The sequence below is a fragment of the Tripterygium wilfordii genome, chromosome 14 (assembly GCF_013401445.1).
Source record: "Tripterygium wilfordii isolate XIE 37 chromosome 14, ASM1340144v1, whole genome shotgun sequence".
NCBI lineage: Eukaryota > Viridiplantae > Streptophyta > Magnoliopsida > Celastrales > Celastraceae > Tripterygium > Tripterygium wilfordii.
The window spans coordinates 3,040,626-3,060,585 of record NC_052245.1 but is presented as its reverse complement, the minus strand read 5'-3'; the positions used below and the strand labels follow the sequence as shown (position 1 = coordinate 3,060,585).

At 35.4% G+C, this 19,960-nt stretch overlaps 2 protein-coding genes across 2 annotated transcripts; both read right to left on the bottom strand.

Moving 5' to 3' along the window:
- Positions 1-30: 30 nt before the first annotated feature.
- Positions 31-4,391, bottom strand: LOC120014921 (CSC1-like protein ERD4). Its single transcript, XM_038867046.1, has 6 exons — positions 3,775-4,391; positions 2,478-2,623; positions 2,081-2,356; positions 1,109-1,953; positions 741-996; positions 31-639 (listed from the first exon to the last, which is right to left on the bottom strand). The coding sequence occupies exons 1-6, from the start codon at positions 4,046-4,048 to the stop codon at positions 262-264; spliced, it is 2,175 nt and encodes a 724-aa protein (XP_038722974.1). The 5' UTR covers positions 4,049-4,391; the 3' UTR covers positions 31-261.
- Positions 4,392-10,666: 6,275 nt separating this feature from the next.
- Positions 10,667-18,457, bottom strand: LOC120014094 ((S)-scoulerine 9-O-methyltransferase-like). The gene is made up of 4 exons (XM_038866018.1): positions 18,377-18,457; positions 18,246-18,266; positions 11,141-11,319; positions 10,667-11,042 (listed from the first exon to the last, which is right to left on the bottom strand). The coding sequence occupies exons 1-4, from the start codon at positions 18,455-18,457 to the stop codon at positions 10,667-10,669; spliced, it is 657 nt and encodes a 218-aa protein (XP_038721946.1).
- Positions 18,458-19,960: the final 1,503 nt, after the last annotated feature.

Sequence of the window (19,960 nt, the reverse complement as noted above, 5' to 3'; positions counted from 1 at the left end):
AAATCGATCCCGAATATTGGAGCAAAACAGAGCAGGAAAAATTCTTCCATCTTCATTCAACATTCATGCACAATCATAATGTACCATAAAAACATTCACAAGCTTCGTTACAGACTGTTCACAAAAATCTAAGATATGAAATACTATACAGCCCACTACAAACCAACAACGTGATTGCTAAGAACTATGAACAAAAACAACCTAGAATCAAAGGAGAGCAGTTGAATTACAGCAAACAACAGAGGTTTAGTGAATATAAACTCATGCCATCGATCCAGTTCTCGAAACTTGGGATAACGCGTCTTCGAACTGGTCATCGTCGATCTTATCAGAGCTCAAGCTTGCTGGGATGAAAGATCTGAAGATATTTTCCATATTTGGAGTTTCCTTCAATTCGCGGGAAGCAACTTCAAGAGCTGTGGTAGCGAAAGATCTGTAGAATTTCTTGGAACACACATAGGCATAGAGCAAGGACAGTATGGGGAGTGGAATAAGGATTGGAGCATAGAAGAATTTCTTCGCGCCAAAGAAACCAAACATGGTGACTTGATACAACAACAAAGCAGTGACAACGCGGGCATGCATGTGAGGCCACATCTTTCCATAGCTCTCAAATGATGGGAGGTAAACATTAAGTGCCTGTAAAATGAGATTATTTAGGCATGCTGCTAATTGACATAGACATTCCATGTACACGACGTATACAACTTGGAAAATTCAACAAGAGCAAATTAGGTTACCTGGTTTCGTAGAAGAAGCCATCCTAAGCCAAAGTACACTACTCCAAATGGGATGATCAGAGGAGCTATGACAGAGTAGCAAATAACTATTGTGAAAATAAGCATGTCACCAGGAAATCTAGTTGCATATCCCAAATCTCCAGGCAACCAAGCTGCTTTCAAATCCGCTTCTGTTTTGCAAAGATACTTTCTCTTCAGATGAAATATGATTAGAGGAACAATTCGAGAAAGCTCGAGTCCATAGCCAACAAAGAACCTGGGAGCCACCAATAGTATCGTCAGATCAAAAGCTTATATTACAGGTTTAAAAATGAATAAATGCAAAAGAAAGAAGAAAGAAGAAATAGTATGATTTAAATGAATCTTACTTCAGGGCAACAAAGGTCACGAAAAATGTTGCATTTCCAGGGAGACTGTTTGCTAGTAAGGTAAAGATTGAATTAGGATGCTTCTCAAGAGTCTTGAATGTAGCAAATAAGGTTCCACCAACTGTAACTCCAATGAAAACATTCAAAACCGTGAAGTAAAAGTATTTCCCAGCAGCAGCCCTTACTATATGGCTCTGAGAAGGAATCCCCTCAATCGTGGAGAGAAACAAAAGGAATTTGGGCAACAAAGCCAAAAACAAAATAAGTGCAATTTGTGGGAGGTAAGCTTCCAACACGGTCTTGATCGCATCTATATTGACAACTGGCTTTAAGAAGGGTAGATATTTTTTAAGATTGTCCAGGGTAGTGAAAGCAGAAATCAGCCCAATTGGAATCATGAAAAATGTTATGGTCAGAGCCACAATAATATAAACAAGATATTGTCGTGTTACTCTCTCAAAAAACTTGATTTTGAGATTAGACCATATTAATTGACGAGGTTCAGGTGCATCTGTGACTGTCCATGTATCAACCATTTGCGCATGCAAACTCTGAGCTGCATTAGCTGCAGTTACCCTGCTGGTGAAGAAGACGATAGCGGAAGGTAGCTGCTTCTCTCGCAGAGTGGCCTTTTGTTCAGCTTCCAATTTAGGGATTAGCTCCTTAATTTTCTCATTGCAGTAATCTATGGTATCTACTTTCTTACCAACAAGACCAAGGAAGCCAATTTTGTTGGTTGGTCTTGTTCCTTCAGTGCTGCCTGATTTTTTGGAATCTGCATATATTGCTTCTGCACGTGCAAGCTTCTTCTTATACCCTTCCAACTCTTCCCAAATTTTGTTAACCTGGTAAAATGAAAAATATGAAGCTTCAAGTTAGCAAAAGAAAAGCAAACCGCGTGCGGTCCAAAAGTAAAAACGGTTCTGCTAAAAAATTTTAAGAAGTATTACAGGAAGTAAATTATTGCCATACCTCTTTGATGTCTGTGACCACCATTGATCTGTAAAATGTATCAGGATAAATACTTCTAAAATATGAATCAACCTGTTCCTTTATGGTTTGGCCATCAGAGACCGGCGGCAAATCTCTAACAACAACAGCAAATTGCTCCGGTTTAACATCCGGAGACATCAGAGCCTCGGCTCTCAAAGCTGAAACATGGTTATATGCCTTCCATAACAAGTAATAAGCAACAAATGAAACCCAGTAGGTGGCTATCAGAAATGCCCACAACCTTGGGCTCTTCTCCTGTACATACAATAAGAAGCAGACTTATAAACATTGCTCCACACAGAGGGTTCCGACAAAACAATATAATTAATCAGCACAACAGAAGCTAATAAATTTTGGCAAGTTCTATGAAACTTACATTAATGTTGCCCATAGATAACTTGTCAAGGTCACTGAAAGTCTCATTCTTGGCCTTTGCTGTTTTTGCCAAGCTATCGTCAGTTATAGCAACTGGCAGAAGAGCCGGTAGCAGCATAACGCCAGATAAAACCAGGATTCCCATCACTGGCACAATAATGAGAACGTTAGAATGTTTGAAAACTTTGATTCCACATGTTAGTATAAGATTATCTATAAGCTACAAACATTTAACAGAAAAGAAAAGGAAATACAAGAAAGGTTTGTCTTAATGCCAGAGAATCATGCCAATAAACTTCTGGGAGTTATGTTTCAACATCGCAAATTTCTAGTTCAGGCTGGAACTATAGAAAAGCTTTCCAAATACTCTTTGTAATGCAATGCTTCCCTCCTTATATCTATTAGTGAAGAATCATATTCTAATGCTACTTTCTCATAAATCATAATGAAGTTGCCTTACAATCAATAGACTTTAGACTAATGCCATTTATAAATCAATCATTGTAATCTTCTCCTTTTCTCCACAGTGAAAACTGGCCACCTCTATCTATCCCAGTAGATTAGCAATTAAAGTCACCACCAACATACAACAAATGTCTCTTCCTTGAGCACCTAAAACTGCCACAACTTTTGAGTTTATTTTTCATTGGCTATTTACGTAATCAAAGTTTTGACGCCCCTTCTCCTTTGTGAAATTCCATAAAATCCTTCTACTTAAGTTTTAATGATTTCCGTTTATAAGAAGGAAATATAATCTCTCATACTTTGTTCGCTAGAATAGGACACTAGCTACAAATGCTTTGATTAGCTTAAGTTTCCATTGAAATCATTAAATTAATATAAACACGACATACTTGCAGTGGCAAGAAATACTAATAATTGTCATCATCACATCCATTAGAGACAAGCTCTGTATAATATTACACACACTTGTCTATTGAACAATAATAATTTATTAAGTAAGGAAGTAGACCCACCCAACCACCCCTCCATCACACAGGTCAAAAAAAGATTTGAGTTAAGCCTAAGTAAAGGCAAATTGATACTTCAAATCATCATACCACTGACCCAGAAAAAGGTTTGACAACTAATTACAAATTATTGCATACCATTCACCCCCCAAAAAAAAATCCCAGAAACATATTCAAAGAAAAATTAGAAAATTCAAAGAATACCCCAAATCTCCAGTGGAAATTATTAACTTTTATCCAAATAATAATAGTAATGGTCTCCAATTGAACAAATCATCAGAATCACAGTAAAATTAGAAGGGAAAGTGCGAGAGAGAGGAAGCAGACCAGTAGCCAAGAACACAAAGTAGACAGCAGTGTCAATCCCAGACATGGAGATAACGTCCCGCTCAGTAGAAGCCATGGCCTCCCGGATCCAGGCCAACGGGTTCCGGGTCCTGGACCCACCACCCTCCCATGGCTCCAAACCCTTGAGGATCCGATTCGGATAATAAACCACAGTATTCCCAGGCTTCCTGGAAAGCCAAGTGAAGAGCAGCATCAACACAAGGAAAATAAGGAACGACGTCCCTAGAGACGTCACGAACGAAGAGAAATCCATCTTGGTGGAGAACTCTGTCTCTCTCTCGCTCTAAAAGCTCAGGTTCTTCAGCGTCTCTCTAGGGATGCGAAATAATGTGGGATTGTATTGAAAGAGAGAAATAGCCGTTAATAAGAGAGAAAGAGGAAAGTAACGGTTGGTTTGGGTGGGGCAGGTCACATTAAAGAGGAAACGTCAGTGTTGAATGGTGAAGAGAAAGAAAAAGACATCATCTTTGTGTTTCCAGGGCAACTGGGCAAGTCTGGATCGAATCAGAGAAGAGAGATGGATATATAAATATCTGATTCGAGTCCTGTGGATCCTTGCGTTTGTGATTCGTGTTGTTTTCGCGTATTGATTCTTTTAATACACGGACAGAGAGAGACAGAGGCAGAGAGAAAAGTTGGTTTGCGGATTTTGTGGCCAGTGGCAAATGCAGGGGAGTTAAGAGTGGAGCTGAATTGCAAAAATGGACATGTAACTAACTGCTTTTATCTCTGACCAAAGAAATTACCTTTGACTTGCTTACTTTACTTAATTGTATTTGCCTTACAAAATTGTAATAGTTCATATTAGATTTAGAACAATGTGGCTATAATTTCAATATCTAATATATATATATATAGTTAGTGAATCTCACATGCAGACTTCACTGCTTCACACAAATCAATGGCAACGTAAAAATTAAGAATTAGATCCCATTTCGAGACTCATTGTGTTTCAATCATTGATTGGGAACGTTCGTAACTATCGTAGTATAAATTCACAATCACTATCTTTTAATGTGCATCAGATTAATCTATTGGTTGTAATTATAATATCTGGCAAACTATCCTTGTCAAATAAGTATATGAAAATTATATACATACACACTCATGTGGAAATCCAACGTATAACCTAAGAGATGGGTAGATAGGAACTGAATTTACAATCTATAAAGAGGGTTGACTTTCTCGTACGAGTTAGATTACAAATCTGACTGATTTCATTGGGGGCCTTCACAAAAGTCAAATGTTCCCATATTTACATGGTGTCTGTCAAAATGATATTGTGTTGTATATACAAATATATATACAGATATGTAAAAATCCAAAAATTATTCTTTGTGATGCAAATATATGAAATATTTATGTACGATTACGAAATTTTTTTTTTTAAATATGACTGAGAAATATGTTTCATATTAGAATTAAATTTTGAATATATATATGTCTAATCCAATTGATTGTCAATCGAGTCTCCTCTCGTTGGTGGTAAGATAACGAACGTGATAGAAATAAAATTCATAAATTTTATGAAAATATATGGAGAAATGGGCACCTTATCCAATAATATATGGGATTGCAATGAACACCAACCTCACTCCCCTCAAATCCATTGTTGTCGGTAACGGACAAACAATCATTTCTCCATCACACGGCTTACACGTATCACGAGACAAAAATAAGTAGTGTCGTGTCATCAAATCAGTGAATCACCCTTCCTTACTCACAGAGGAAACCATCGTTCGTCTCCCCTCATCAGTGGGCCACAACAACGATTGGACTCCAAATCTTTATCCGCATATGACACGTGGCGCTCCCTTAGGCTGCCGACAGAGAACAAAAGATATTTGACGGCTTTGCTTCTGCCGTGTAGATGGCCGGTATGCGCTGTACGAGTGGGCTCCTCCATCTTCTTTTCTTTTGTTTGATTTCTATGTCACATGAGTGCCACATGGGAGGGGGTCTCTAATTTTGTGTTCTCATATGTGTGCGTCACTGTGTGTACAGCAATGAATTAAAAGTATGAATTTATTTTTCAATTATAGATATGATAAGTCTCACTGTAAATATGTAACCCCACTTTTATTATGATTTATTACGATCATTTAATTTCGTATTCACGTTTCTAATTTACATGAAAGTGAAAGGTGTGAAGGCTACTAGGACCCAATTGAATATAATTATTATCCAAGTAATCCAATGTGTGATGGCGCCACATCTCATTATTATATCCCAACTTGGTCCCTCTCAATCATGTTTTTGCTGAAATTTATCCAAGTTTGGCCGAGTGAGGATCATTGGTGAACAAGTGCCCAAGCTATTATGGGCCTATATAACCTAAGACAAGTGATCTGTATTGGGCTTGGGCTTAGAATGATTTTGGAATCAGTAGAACTTAATACTCATCAAAAGGGCCTAAAACATGCACAAAAGCACAGGATGTAGATTATTGCTAATGGGCCTAACTATGTGAGCCCATCATCGACCGCATTCCCTTCTTCTTTCTTGATATATATACCACGTGTGAGCGAATCTCAACTACCCATTGACAGAAATAACTGTTCCTTCTAAAAACCCTTTTAATTGGCGCCTGAGCGCCTCTCCTCTCTCTCTCTCTCTCTGATTCTCTGTCAGTCTCTCTCTCTGTTCACTTCACTCTGATCTTGGATTATCTTGCTCTTCCCCAATTTTTGAATCAAAATGGATCGGAAGCACCAGACTGGAATCAAGGAATTGAAACAGAAGATACTCCAATTGAGGAAGCTTCAATGCAGTTTTGAAAAAACCCGGGAACAATTTGACTTCACTCAGAAGAAAATCGAAATTCTTCAGAAAGAATTGGAGAACTTGAAGAGAAGACTCAATGAGGCCACGATCATCAGATTGTCTACACTTCTTGATGAACCTCAGTTTTTCACTGGAGATTCTGGATTTGCAAGAAAAGGCAGAATCTTGAAGAAGAAGAAGAAGGATGATCAAGAATTCAACAAATTGAAGCTCGGGAATGAAGAAATCGATGATTCCAGAACTGGGTTTTACGAATTCAATGATCCTGATCTTGGAATGTGGACAAACATCGAGGGTTTGGGAGAAAAGATGCATGAATTGATGAATGAAAATCAAGAAGAGATGCAGAGCGATCATCCCATTGTACGGGAGCGTTTGATAAAATGGATTCAAGCTTCTGATGATTCTGATGAAGAATTGGAGGCTTTGCAATCAATTAAGTCTAAAGCAATCGATCTTGGGACCAAGCTCTCTCACATGCTGGTTGATTTTGTTTTTTCAATCTCAATGACCGCAAAACAACTAGTACAAAAGATTCAATCTTGTCTCGGGTGTTGCGAAGGTAACGATTATTCTCTGGTTATCAGCAGGATTTCAATGCTCCTGGAAATGACAGTTGGAGAAATATCACAAGCGACTACTAATAAATCAGTTGAAGAGAACTTTTTGGAGATTGAAGAGAACGAAATCGATCGAATCATTCATGAATTGGTCCACCAAATTATTCGTCTGCGGTATATTATTATCGAGCTTGAAGGTCTGTCAGAATCCTGGTTTTCAAAGAGAGAAGTGTTGGCATTACTAGAGGCTGTTATCAAGCAATGCAAGGAAAAATTGGAGGAGATGGAGTTGGAAGGTATCGGCTTCGTTCATGTTAGTTTGAATGATTCTGATCATAGACAGTCACAGACACAGGTGGTTGATTCTTCAAGCTCTGATGCAGTTAAGTCAGAGATATATCAATTGTGGAAACGATTCTGGTTGTCTGAGGATGCAAATCATTCAAGCTGAGTTTGGTGGGAAACTAGTGATGTTAAGTGAGCCAAACTGTGATAAATTTGTCTGACTTCATGATAATTTTCACAGCTGAATCTGTAATGTATGATACTATTCTTAGGATACTGTTTCCCTTGTAATGTGTAATTTCTCTCTTTGGGCCTGGAGAATAAAGGGATAGCGTATGATGGGCCTAGATGACTTAGAGCAAGTAATTGGGCTGTCAATGATATCAAGTTGAAGCACTCTAAACTAGGGCTAGGCATCGGCCCGGCCCGGCCCGACTTTTATAGGCCCAGACCTTGTTTTGATCTTCGGGCCTCGGGCTGGGCCGGATTGAGAATATGAGGCCCAGGCCCTACCCGGTCCCATAAAACTCGGGCTTGGGCCTCGGGCCGGGCTACCGGCTTCTGCCCTCGGGCCTTGACTTTTTTTTAAAAAATACATATTACTTACAATTGATTAATGTCATAATTGTACTTTAATTTTTATACAATTGAACAATATTTTATAGAGGGTGAAATATGTACATATTATATATATATATACACATACATTGCAATAATATATATACACACACATATATATTATATATTATATATACATATACACAGACAGTGCACACTGCACTGTCTGTGTGTGTATATGTGTGTATATATATATATATAATATGTAAATATATACATATTATATATATATATAAATAAATAATATCGGGCTTGGGTCGGGTCAAAATTGACCCGAGATGTCAGGTTTCTGGTCGGGCCCGGTCCCAAAAATGGAGTCCAAGCCCGATCTACTTTTGAGCCGGGCCTAGGCCAGTGGGCCAAATGGTGACCCCTACTCTAAAGGACCTCAAAGAAAGGCCCAACTTAAATAACGGCACATACCGACATACGGACATACAGCTTCCATTAGTATTAATGGGCCTAACCATTTTAGCCTATAAACTTGTAAGCCCATTTAACAACCAATTACCAGAATTAATGTTGTTCCTAAAACGGATTAATATCACATTTAGTCACCAAAAGATAATCGGTGTCAATTTAGTAACTTAGGCTCCGTTTGGTACGCCGGATAAGGCTCCGTATAGTATTAAATTATCCTTTAATAAAGTTATCGGGTGTTTGGATATTTTTTAAAAATCTCTGGATAGTATAATTTTATACAAAAGTGGCTCTTATACGATGCAGGCCGTATAATATTAAAACGCCTCCAACTCATTTTTATTTTATACGGAGCGCTTAATATAAGAGATAACATGTCAAATGACAAAAAAGACTTTCACCCTCACTATACATACCAACGTTGGTGAAGAGCTATCATAGCCGATCAGCAAAGAGAGGTAATTTCTTGACTTGTCAAAGAGCTTACAACTTTTCAAACCACTAGAGATAATGATTGTGGTCTCTTAATATTGACTTGTTCTTGTTTCCCAATCTTTTACTACTGGATGCACAAACACATGCTACAAGTTGTTGAAAGACTCAAGATATTGCAAGGCCAGTTTCCTCATCCGGGAGAGGTATGGACTTGTGTAGCACATGTATGCTTTTTAACATTTTTTAATACTCAAATTAATTAGTCTTTGTTTGTTCATTTTGTTGTAGTCTCAATTTTATACAATATTGTGTATTATTTCCAAGTTAGTGTATACTAAAAGCATTTCATCGATGTTTGGCAAAATCTCTTAATAAAAAATTATTATTTTAATTGGGGGTAATGTAGACAAAATAGCATAAATCTTATACTATCATTTTGTCTAACAACAGATCAAACACCATATTGTATAATAATTATACTATACAGGGTTAATATCAGATTTTTTCCAAACATTGGATATGATTAAATTATACATCAACTTATCCAAGGATTAAATTATAAATTGAATAGTAATATTATACTATCTTATACGGCCTACCAAACGAAGCCTTAAAGTTCAAATTTATTCTAAATAAATAACTCGAGAAGATTTTCACTATTTTGGGCAGTCAACCCGCCTATGTCGAGTAATAGCCGGACGATATCATTCATGAATTCTTTGAAGAGATTATTCGTATGCAGCTCATTCCGGATCAAAAAGATCTCCCAGAATCCAGGTTTCTTTAAGGGGAAAGTAATAGCCGGACTAGAGGCTGGTATCAAGCAATGTGATGGAAAATTGGTGGAGATAGAAATGGAAGCCGTCGGATTCGTTCATGTTGATTTCTGGGAATCAGAGATGGTTCATTCTCAAAGCGAAGAAGTTTAGTCAGAGATAGATAAGTGTGGAAAGGATTTTGCCTGTCAGAGGATGAAGCTGATTTTGTAGGTTTGATACATGTTTTTCCTTTTTTGCCTATTTTTCTTTAAATAAATACATGGCAAGTTAGCTGTATATGTTTCTTGCTTTCTGCTGATGTCAGAAGTATGGAGTTTTTTGAGTTTTTTGTCAATCAGTGATTGTATATGCTGACAGCCTTATCAATGCAGATGATTCAAGAAACAGTCTTTATTTCAAACATCTAAGCTTGCTAGAAAAACTCAAGTTTTCTTGATGAACTCCATGACATCAAATCCTTGATTATGAGTTGGGAATGCTCTTGTTTGAGCAAACCCTGCAGCTTTAGCGAGCACATCGAATTCAGATGTCGTTCGCTCTTTACCCCCGAGAGTTAGAACCATCATCGCAAGATCCATAAATGTTTTGTGTCTTGATACAGTAAAGTCTTCAGAGACTAAAAATTTCCACAACTATGACCATGCCATTTTCTGGTAATGCCTTCCAACAATTTCTCAATATCTTAATGGCCCGATCGTCTTCCCAATCATGGAGTACCCACTGCATCATTCAAAAACATAATCGTATTGATCATTGATTCGTAATGTTTTTATAGAACACATTAGTCCTAACCTTTAAGAAGATTGTTTCTGCATTAGGCAATGAATCAAACATATCTCCAGCAATATGCTCCACACCTACATTTGCATCAATAAAACATCAAAAGCAAAGCTATATACGTATAACGTATTTTTGCTCAACGAAAATTGCTAATTTGCATTAATACCTACAATGTTGGGAGCATCAGCAATGACATGAGGCAAATCCATGTTAATGCCATGAATATGTGGATGAGCAGAGATGATCATCTCCAGTGAAGTCCCGATTCCGCCTCAACTCCTTCACCTCTTCAAATCCTCTATAAACGTTCAACACTTGCCCCAACATTACTTTTGTGCTAACTGACATATAGTCATTGAACAGTTTGTTTAGTCCAGGTTTCTTTTCCAAAGACTCAAAGAAGTTCTCACCATTAGCTTTGTTATAACCCTTGTAGGATGCTTCAAGCACAGCATCCTTCAATGTGAAGAATGAGTCCACAATCTCTCTTTCAGACCCGAAAAGCAAAGCTGAGGCCAAAGAAACTCCTCCATCGTTAGCTGCTAAGCACCGGCTCTTCTTAGTCAGGCCATACACCTTTTCCGGCCTTTTTCCAATCGATAAAAAGGAATGAGAAGCAAGTACATTGAGTATTTTCTCCAGAGCTAAAGCTGCATTAGGATTTGTTGTGGGGATTTTAGAGACGATTTCTTCCACAGTTGTGCTTCTGGGCCAGAATTAGCGATGATAGTGAAGACATTGAGCTCAACTGCAGCTCTAAGAGCCAGCTGAACTGCGATCATTCTTGTCATCCCGAATCCAGATAGAAAATCATCCTCCTCTGGGCTCCCCATGTCTCTGATAAGAGGTTTTAGAAGGTTATACTGGAAGAATTAATAGATAGTGATGAAGGTTAGGACAAATTTGTGGTATTGGACTTTTATGTGATTGTGCTGCTGATTGGAGTTTTTGTTGCAACTAATTTTAGTTTGTTAGTGTAAACGTGATTATCACGTGCTAGTCAGATAAGGTAAAATAATTCCAAAGGAACTAATAAACTACTTCTTGGGAAGAAAAATTACCAGGACAAAAACTTTTTTTAGGGATGAGGGAACCATTGAAAACACAATCCACCTAACTTCATCCAATGATAAATTTACGGGTCACATGCAATACCTGTAAATCACATGAGCCGACGGTTAAGTTTTAAGTTGAAACTCAAAACGAAAATAACGTCAAATCGCACCAGAGTGGATGTTAAAACCCGCGACTCCCACGCATATTGTTAAGAGGTTCAAACAATTAACTTAACCATTTCAACCAACGCTTTTTATTTAGTACGACAAAGAAGCAAAAATTGAAAACCAGACTACATAAGTATGTGGCCAAATGGAACATGTACTGCTTCTCTGCTGCCGCTGCTTTTTTTTTTCTTTTTTTTTTTTCTACCCTGCAATTTATCTTAGTTGGATTAAGCCCATTAGTTGAACTCTCAGTCTTCAAGAAGACCCAAGTCAACTTAAGCTTTTAGAGGAAAGATAAAGCCCAAATTGAGGTTGCAGCCCATTTAACATTGGCCCACCACAACTCCTTCCTTCCTACTCGCCTCCTCCTCCCACTCTCTCTCTCAATAGAAAATTGTTGTTTAATTAGTGCATATAGCACACACCCATGATGGCCCACATAATTATTAGTGCTGTTTTTGATTGCTCAGATTATGGAAGGTGGTAGGAAAAAAAGGTCCTTAATTTAAGATTCCCATGCAAAGTGGAATACTAAACGGAGCTTAAAATTTCTATTATCTTATGTAAGCAGATTAGTGATTACCCTTTTTATTATTCTTTTTTAGAATTTAGGCATGGAATTGCCTTTTTGAGCTAGTGACTTCCAGAATCCGGGTTCATAATTATTAATTTATTGTGTTAATTTTTGTATGCATTCAAACTTGACACCCATAATTGTCCCATACCCCCCCCCCATCTAGCTTAATTTATTCATCTCTACCCTACACTATCTATCTCATAAATCTGCCAGATCTTCAAAGCTCTCTCTCTTTCTCTCTCTATACATGTATTTTAAACTGTTTAGTGGCTGCAAATCCTTCTCTTTTTCTCTCCTTAACTTCCAAGTGATGGAAGATTTTAGACCCCACAGAATCACCCTAAGTGCTTATCTTTGACAAATACAATTAATCCAACCCAATTAAAAAAGTTGGGAAAAAAGAAACAAGAATTGTCAGCAATGTAACAAATTCATTAAATTAAGTTGGTACATATATATACACATATATTATGCTAATTGAGTGTTTGGTTCATGTTAGAGACTATTTTGTCACCCAAAACAAACATGAATCAAAAAACAGCTGCTGCCTTTGCTTTATTGCTTTGCCCCTCCAAAGCAAAAAAAAAAAAAAAAAGAGACATGGTCAACCATGTTTGATTATGTGATTTTTGTGTCTAACAAACATTGTTATGTCCTTCTTGGATGTGTTCAATTCAATTAAGAAAGTGTGATCCTTTTAATCATCATTAATTAGCGACAATGTGGTTCCTTTCTTTGTCATCCAATTTAGCTATTGTTATCACTAGACACTAACATAATCAACAAACATGGGCTCCACCCTTAAACCTTGTATTAGTATCCTGTCCCATTTTTCATAAACTTGACTTCAAAAAAAATATAAAGAAGATCATGATTTGTTGCACAATTAGGGTACCGTACCTAAAACAGAACTTCCAAGTGTGGCTTTCAATGTTGGGATTAAGGATGTCTGATAATTAATTATTAATCATCACTACTATTAATAATCATGCTTGCCTCAATATTAGTAACAAAATCTAATTAATCAGAAGTGTCTACGCATTCGCATGCATGTTGATTTGCTTGGTACGTAATCAGAGCACACCAACAATATTTTTTGGAAATCATTAATTTAGTTTAATTAAATTTTAGGTACAACCTTTTGCCTATGTTTTCAAATATAAACCCCAATACTCATTGAAAAATGGAAAAAAAAAATTGAATAAATTATTAAAAGAAAAACACACAGACACACACACAGAGCTAACTAGCTAGGACTATATAGCTAGATAAGTAGCTTGGCCGGTGCCTCCTAGGTTTCCACGAAAAAATCTTTGTCATAATCACTTGTGTCTGCACTATGCATTTCTTGTTCATTAGCGTAAGAGTCCAACACATATTTGCTTTAAAATTTGGAAATTAATAATAACAAAAAAGATAGCCGCAAATATTGATATACACACACCTATATATACCAAACTAAAATGTAAAAGTTTAAAAAAAAGAGAATCTTTGAAAGAAAACAAAATGTACACACACGTCGCACTTCTGCTCGAAAAAAGACTGGTGAAAGTGCAAAGCTGAAAAAGAAGACAAGATATCTTATATTTATATATGCACATTTTACACACGCAAGCATACTTTTCTGAATTTTTTTGCCCCTTGTTTTGATATTCAACGTTAACCCACTCCAATTAATAGCATGTTGCCCGAATACAAAAAGATGAGCTAATCTGCTTTGATTGAATGATAAACAATTTAGTGATCGAGTCGTTCAAGATTGAGGAGCTCTTTAACCCTCTTGATACACAAACAAGTGATATATAGTTGGTTTAAAATAAGTTGATTCAATCATATATGTCTATGGATGACTCTATGAACAGGCATGCACGTACGATATGAGTAGCATACATATTTTCGATAAAGATTATATATATACACATCGAGTTAGGGACAATTTATTTTTCCTTGTTTTCCTCAAGAGCCACTCTCCTTTAAGTTTAGCTAGAATACATATTTGAAAAAGTAATAATAGGGGTGGTTATGGAGCAAGCACGTACATATGATCTACGGGTGTAAATGATCAGTTACGATCGTTTTTTTACATGAATTTAATGACAAATCGATCAGTTATCGACAATTATTCAATTATTTCGGTTGGTTTTAAGGTTTTTTTTTCAAAAATTACCGACCAATTGGTTGGTTCAGTTTTCTGGGATTTTTTAACATCCCTAATGTGACATTTAAAAAAAATCAATTCTTTAACTTTTTAATATCATTTTGGCTCGTTGACGGACTGGAAAAGGATCAAAATATGCATGAATTGCTAAAATGAAATAAAGCTTTAATTTTAGATTATTAACTTGAAACGTTTCAACATTCGTTACAAAAATGATGAATGCGCACGGTGATTTTTCATTGAGATATAAATATTAACCTTTAGGTTATTAGTAGAATTAATATTTTCTTTTTGGGTTCAATTTGATAAGTTTAATTAAGGTTGGTTTTTTTCAAGCACTCCAAATGCAATAATTGTTTAGGGTTTTGAATGCTAGCCACAATGGTAAAACTTAAAAGTATGCAAGAGTGGGGCATAGGCAGCTAATGTGTGAGTGGAGAATGTGTTGACGTCGGTATCAAAAAAAAAAAAGGAGGAGGGGACGACCAAATCCAAGAGGAGGAATTGCGTAGGCCCCATAAATCTTAGAGGTGAGCTGTTGCTTTTGTGACATCTTAACACTTTTTCTCCACTCCCTCCTCTCTCTCTCTCCTCTCTTTCTCTCTCTATATAATATGTATAGTTTTATGTATGTATTTATTCATATCACAGTCACTCATGCACAGATAGATATATAAAGAATGAGACACAAAACCAATGTTATATTCATAGAACTGGATACATCTGGAATAAGGATTCAGGTAATTGCTGTATGAGATAAGACTTTGCTGTCAACTCAAAAATTCAGTGTTTGGTAAGATGCCAAGTATTGGGACAACATTATTGCTTCACTTGCATGAATCTTATGTTCATGCCAGCTTCACATTAATATATATATATATTATCTATCATCTTTTTATGCGTTTCCTCTCGATTAATACAGAGATCCTAGCCTTTTTCCCTTTAGGTAACATATATAAATTCCTCAATTTGACTATGAATTATATGGAATTAAAAAGATACATAAATTAATTAACAATTCAGTCAGTCACAATTAATGAAGTAGAAACAACTTAAAGAGGTTGATTGAGGGAGAGTTTTAATTAATTAATTCATATATGTATGATTTAAAATAACTTGTAAATGACGTTATTTAGATGCATGGATTGATTAATACAGGAGAATGGGAACCCCACTCCACATAGAGTTAATGAAGATATTTTTTTTCTTTCCAGGATTGATAGATACCTTGAAGATTGAAATATATGTGTCACCTGATGAACTATACATGGTGGACCTTTCTTGTTTCCCTTATCTTTAGAACACTTGCATATGATCTTCCACAGAAGAAATCAATAATTAATATTAGAAAGGAATGTTTATATCTGAAGATTCCAAACAGTAAACACCATGTTAACATTGTCTGCTTGTGTCGGCAAACGCTATTGTTTTTACTTTTTATTGTTCAAAAGTTTAATGAAAATCTTTCCAACATATTTTACTATTACAAAAATTTGTGGATACTATGTGTTTGTTGAAATATGTGAATTGGAGACAAAGCTACAGATCCCAACCTCAATGGCTGAATCTATTCACTATATATATATATATATTTTGTATTTTCAATTTTTTTAGAGTAATATTGGCCAATTATTTTTGAGATATGAATATTTTTTAAAAAAAAATTATAAAAATAATAATAGAAAGTATGTAAGATTTTGACCATTAGATCATATTCAACTATAGGATCTTAAGAAAATGATAACTTATTGCACACTTTGCAACAAACGGTTTAGAACCGCTCAAGTTTTTCACACATATTCTTTAATTAATTTGAATTTTTATTCAACAAAAATACGATATTAGACCCAAAATCATCGATATTTATCATTTTTTTTGAAAATTTTTTAAAAAATTATTGATATCAAAAGTAAAGAAGATGAGTGTTATTATTATTATTATTATTTACAATAGCACTATAGCAGCGTATACCACAATTCCAATATTATATGGTCAACAATTAATGAATTTCGATCATGGCTTTTTCTATATTTAAGATACTTCCACGTATACTTTATATATATATATATGCTAAAGAAGATTTGTGGCACCATGAATATTTAGGAACTTTAGAATCTTGAAACTTTGGATTTTGTTCTTCTCTAGGTCATATATACGTGTATGTATATATATAACTAAACATATATATGCACTCAAATAGTCAATATTATCGAAGATATTGTGTATCTATGAGAATATTACACAATCTCTTTGTAATATTAGAATGTAAACCAAAATCTTTCACTGCCCGAAAGCTCCACGACCTTTCGCATCTCACAATGATTTTTTTTAATACAACCACGACAATTTAGTAGGGTAATCTACCAAAAAAATAAAATAAATAAAAGGTTAGGTTGAAGTTTATGCTTGAAATTAAGTTACATTTTTAAAAAAAAAAAACTTATTTGTCACTTGAAACCAAATCAATGGAGCAGTTGAATGTCGTATAAGTAATCAAACAAACAAACTAGCCAATTGAGAGACATGTTTATTGGAGATTGGAGAAGATGCATGTACATGTTGTTTTTGGATTCATAAATTCTCCCCCACTATTACCATATTTACATGAGACAATAGCTTATGTTTTTAACCAAAGTACTTGGCATGATGTGATGTAGATTTAAAAGGCATCTCTTATATATATATATATATCCCTCCATGAAGAAACTACTCACATGAATGACACATTGTGTTTTGATTCAATTCTTATGTGTACTTCATGCATGCACGAGTGTACTAGACTTTGCTTTAATCCGTATCACAAATAGTTATGATGAGTTGACTCTTTTTATCGTTATTATTTTGTCTTAATGTGTTATATTCGCCATAGAATTATATATATATATATATATTCTACACCCAATACATATGTTTTATGGTACTAAATTGAACATGGGAGGGACCATTTTCCGTTCTTTGTCAAATGTTTGGTGACATGCGCATACTCCGCGGATGAATATTAGGGTTCTAAAGTTTAACTTGGATAAAGTAAAGTTGCTGTATAATAATTATTTTGTTAAAGCCGCTTAACTAGTAATATTTCTTGATATTTTTCAACTAAATCAAGTTTTCTAATGAGCAGTTTTAATTTATTGTTCATTATTATAATTAACAAGAGTTTAAAGTAATGCCGCTACCATTTGGTGTGCAACTAGATAAACCATCGAGCTTACATAATGACCCACAAACCACACAAATAAGACACGCACATAGAAAATTCATATGTGAGTTAACGCCTCTAGTGGAATTTGAATCCGGGTAGAAGGGAGCCTTACCAAAAACAATGATTTTCTATTTTAATTTTGGATTGAACTTGGGAAAACAAAAAATCTCAATAACAAGTAGAAGTCGGTAGCATTTGACAAAAAAAAAACTAGCGTCATTGTCAATAAAGCAATGCAACCAAATGCAATAAAATTCAAAATCCTGAGATATTACCCACATGTTCAATTTGTTGTTCAAGGATAATATGTGAACATGCATATGGTTAAAATGGAAAATAATTAGCCATTGTAATACATGCAACCAATGGAAAATAAAGGCGCACCCAATTGAGAACTATGAATAATTCAGATGACGTTAATATGTGTTAATATATGTGATATTTCATAAAGATTTCGAGTTTGAGACTGCATCACCAACTTACCGGCTTGCCATATATTTAAAAAAAAATGCGCACCCGGCTCAAGATAGCGTTGATTAATGACTCTTTCACAATTTAGTTTTCCTATTTACGTATCTGCCACTCCCACAGTAGAGTACTGAAAGGGGATTGATTTTATTTGCGTGTACCGTCTCTGTCCACCGTACGTTCTGACAACAACCAATGAAAAGCGAGTGGAGCAGTTCAATTTCGTGTCCCATCACAGGGAAGGGACCCACCTACGTTGAAGACCAAGTTCATTACTTTGTTTTATTTTTACCTTCTCCTGCAGTCGGTTGTACGTTAGCATATCTGCCCACCGTCCGTCCGTGTGATCTCCAGAATCAATGAGACACGTCATAGAATTTTATCTCGAACTGCAGAAGCGTCCCTCAAGAAGTGCGTAATGACAAGATTGCACCAATTGAGTTTGTGATTTTCCGATTCACACCCACCCACATCTTCAAAGAATCAAAGTTCAGAGTTTAGACCTCTAGCAAAATTTATGCCCTCCTAGTCCATCACCATTAGATATAATTTTTTTGTGTGTGTGTTTTTGTTGTCTAGGTTTAGGTAAATTAAAAAAAAAGAAAAAAGAAGAAGAATATTTCCTTTCAATTGAATGATAGATTTCCTCTCTCTCTAAATGATAGATTTGATCTTTGAAAGCTCACAATATTTTAGAGAGACTCATGATAATACCATGTACGGATTTGATGGAAATCAAAACCACGACGTCGAACGAGAGAATGCCCCCTCGTAACTATTAGGTTAGGAGTTGATTATTGTTTACTTAGACAGTAGACTATACTTATTTTGATTGTAACAACGGTACTTAGTAACTCGTATTGATGTGTTTGAAGATATACATGCGATCGATCTAAATATCTAATGAATTATTTGAAGTCAATCAATCACTTACATTATTACAAAGCACAGTTCTAAAATTGATTATTTTTTGAAAAACTCGAATATTATTTAGGCATGCGACCTGAATCAATTGTGTTTGTTTCCTTGATAGAAGGAAAATCCACTAATTATTCCAAACTCCTCGTATTTAAATTAATGTCATGCTTTAATCATAGCTAATTATAAAAAAAAACTTCCTGAAATAAAACCTTAATTACCAATAATGATCATTCAAGTCTTTAAGAAAACGTTAAATCTTAATACTTTAGCATACTTGAATGCAAAATCCACACAAATCTGTGGATCATAAAATAAAGATTGTGTATTTCATTAAAAAGTTTCACCAAAAATGTTCAGAGATGCATGCCTTTGATTGAAGGGCTGTGAATCATCATCTATCTACATCAATCTTCGTTGCGCCCATGAGTTGGATCGATATCCAAGTCCATATCATTTACCCCTTGGTCTGATATCTCTTATTAAGTGGTGATTACTCTCTTAATTTTTCAACGTGGGACTTTATGTTTCTCATTGTACTGGAGAGGTTACAAGTAAACAAGTTAAATAAAGTAACAAATAAAATGATTGAATATTACATTAACAAATATATTTTTTTACTACGGATGAAGGGGATGAGAATGCTCGAACTCGAGATTTTTATGAGATATCACACACTCGAGTGTTATATGAGCTACTCGTGGTTATCAATTAAATTAACATATTTGTTTTATTCTTAATTATTATTTAAGATACATCAGCATAAAGTGAAATTGGGATTGCTAAGGATTAGAGGTACTTGTTATGATTGATTAACCACATCACTCGGATTGAAATAGGTTTGTTGGTTTCGATATTGAAAGTGAGTCTATTCATCAACATTTTCTTAACTAAATTCCTTTGAATTATTGGAAATAGTTCATTCAAGGATGGGGATGCACAGCATCAATAGCTAGCC

Bases quoted from the DNA above. Each gene is read 5' to 3' on its own strand.
- LOC120014921 (XM_038867046.1), bottom strand. From the start codon at position 4,048: ATGGATTTCTCTTCGTTCGTGACGTCTCTAGGGACGTCGTTCCTTATT. The intron at 2,357-2,477 runs GTAAGTTTCATA...TTGTATGTACAG, and splicing joins TATCTATGGGCAACATTAAT to GAGAAGAGCCCAAGGTTGTG. The intron at 640-740 runs GTAACCTAATTT...CTCATTTTACAG, and splicing joins GGCTTCTTCTACGAAACCAG to GCACTTAATGTTTACCTCCC.
- LOC120014094 (XM_038866018.1), bottom strand. From the start codon at position 18,457: ATGACGTGTCTCATTGATTCTGGAGATCACACGGACGGACGGTGGGCA. The intron at 18,267-18,376 runs GTAAAAATAAAA...GGTTGTTGTCAG, and splicing joins ACAACCGACTGCAGGAGAAG to AACGTACGGTGGACAGAGAC. The intron at 11,043-11,140 runs GTCTCTAAAATC...GATTGGAAAAAG, and splicing joins GCACAACTGTGGAAGAAATC to GCCGGAAAAGGTGTATGGCC.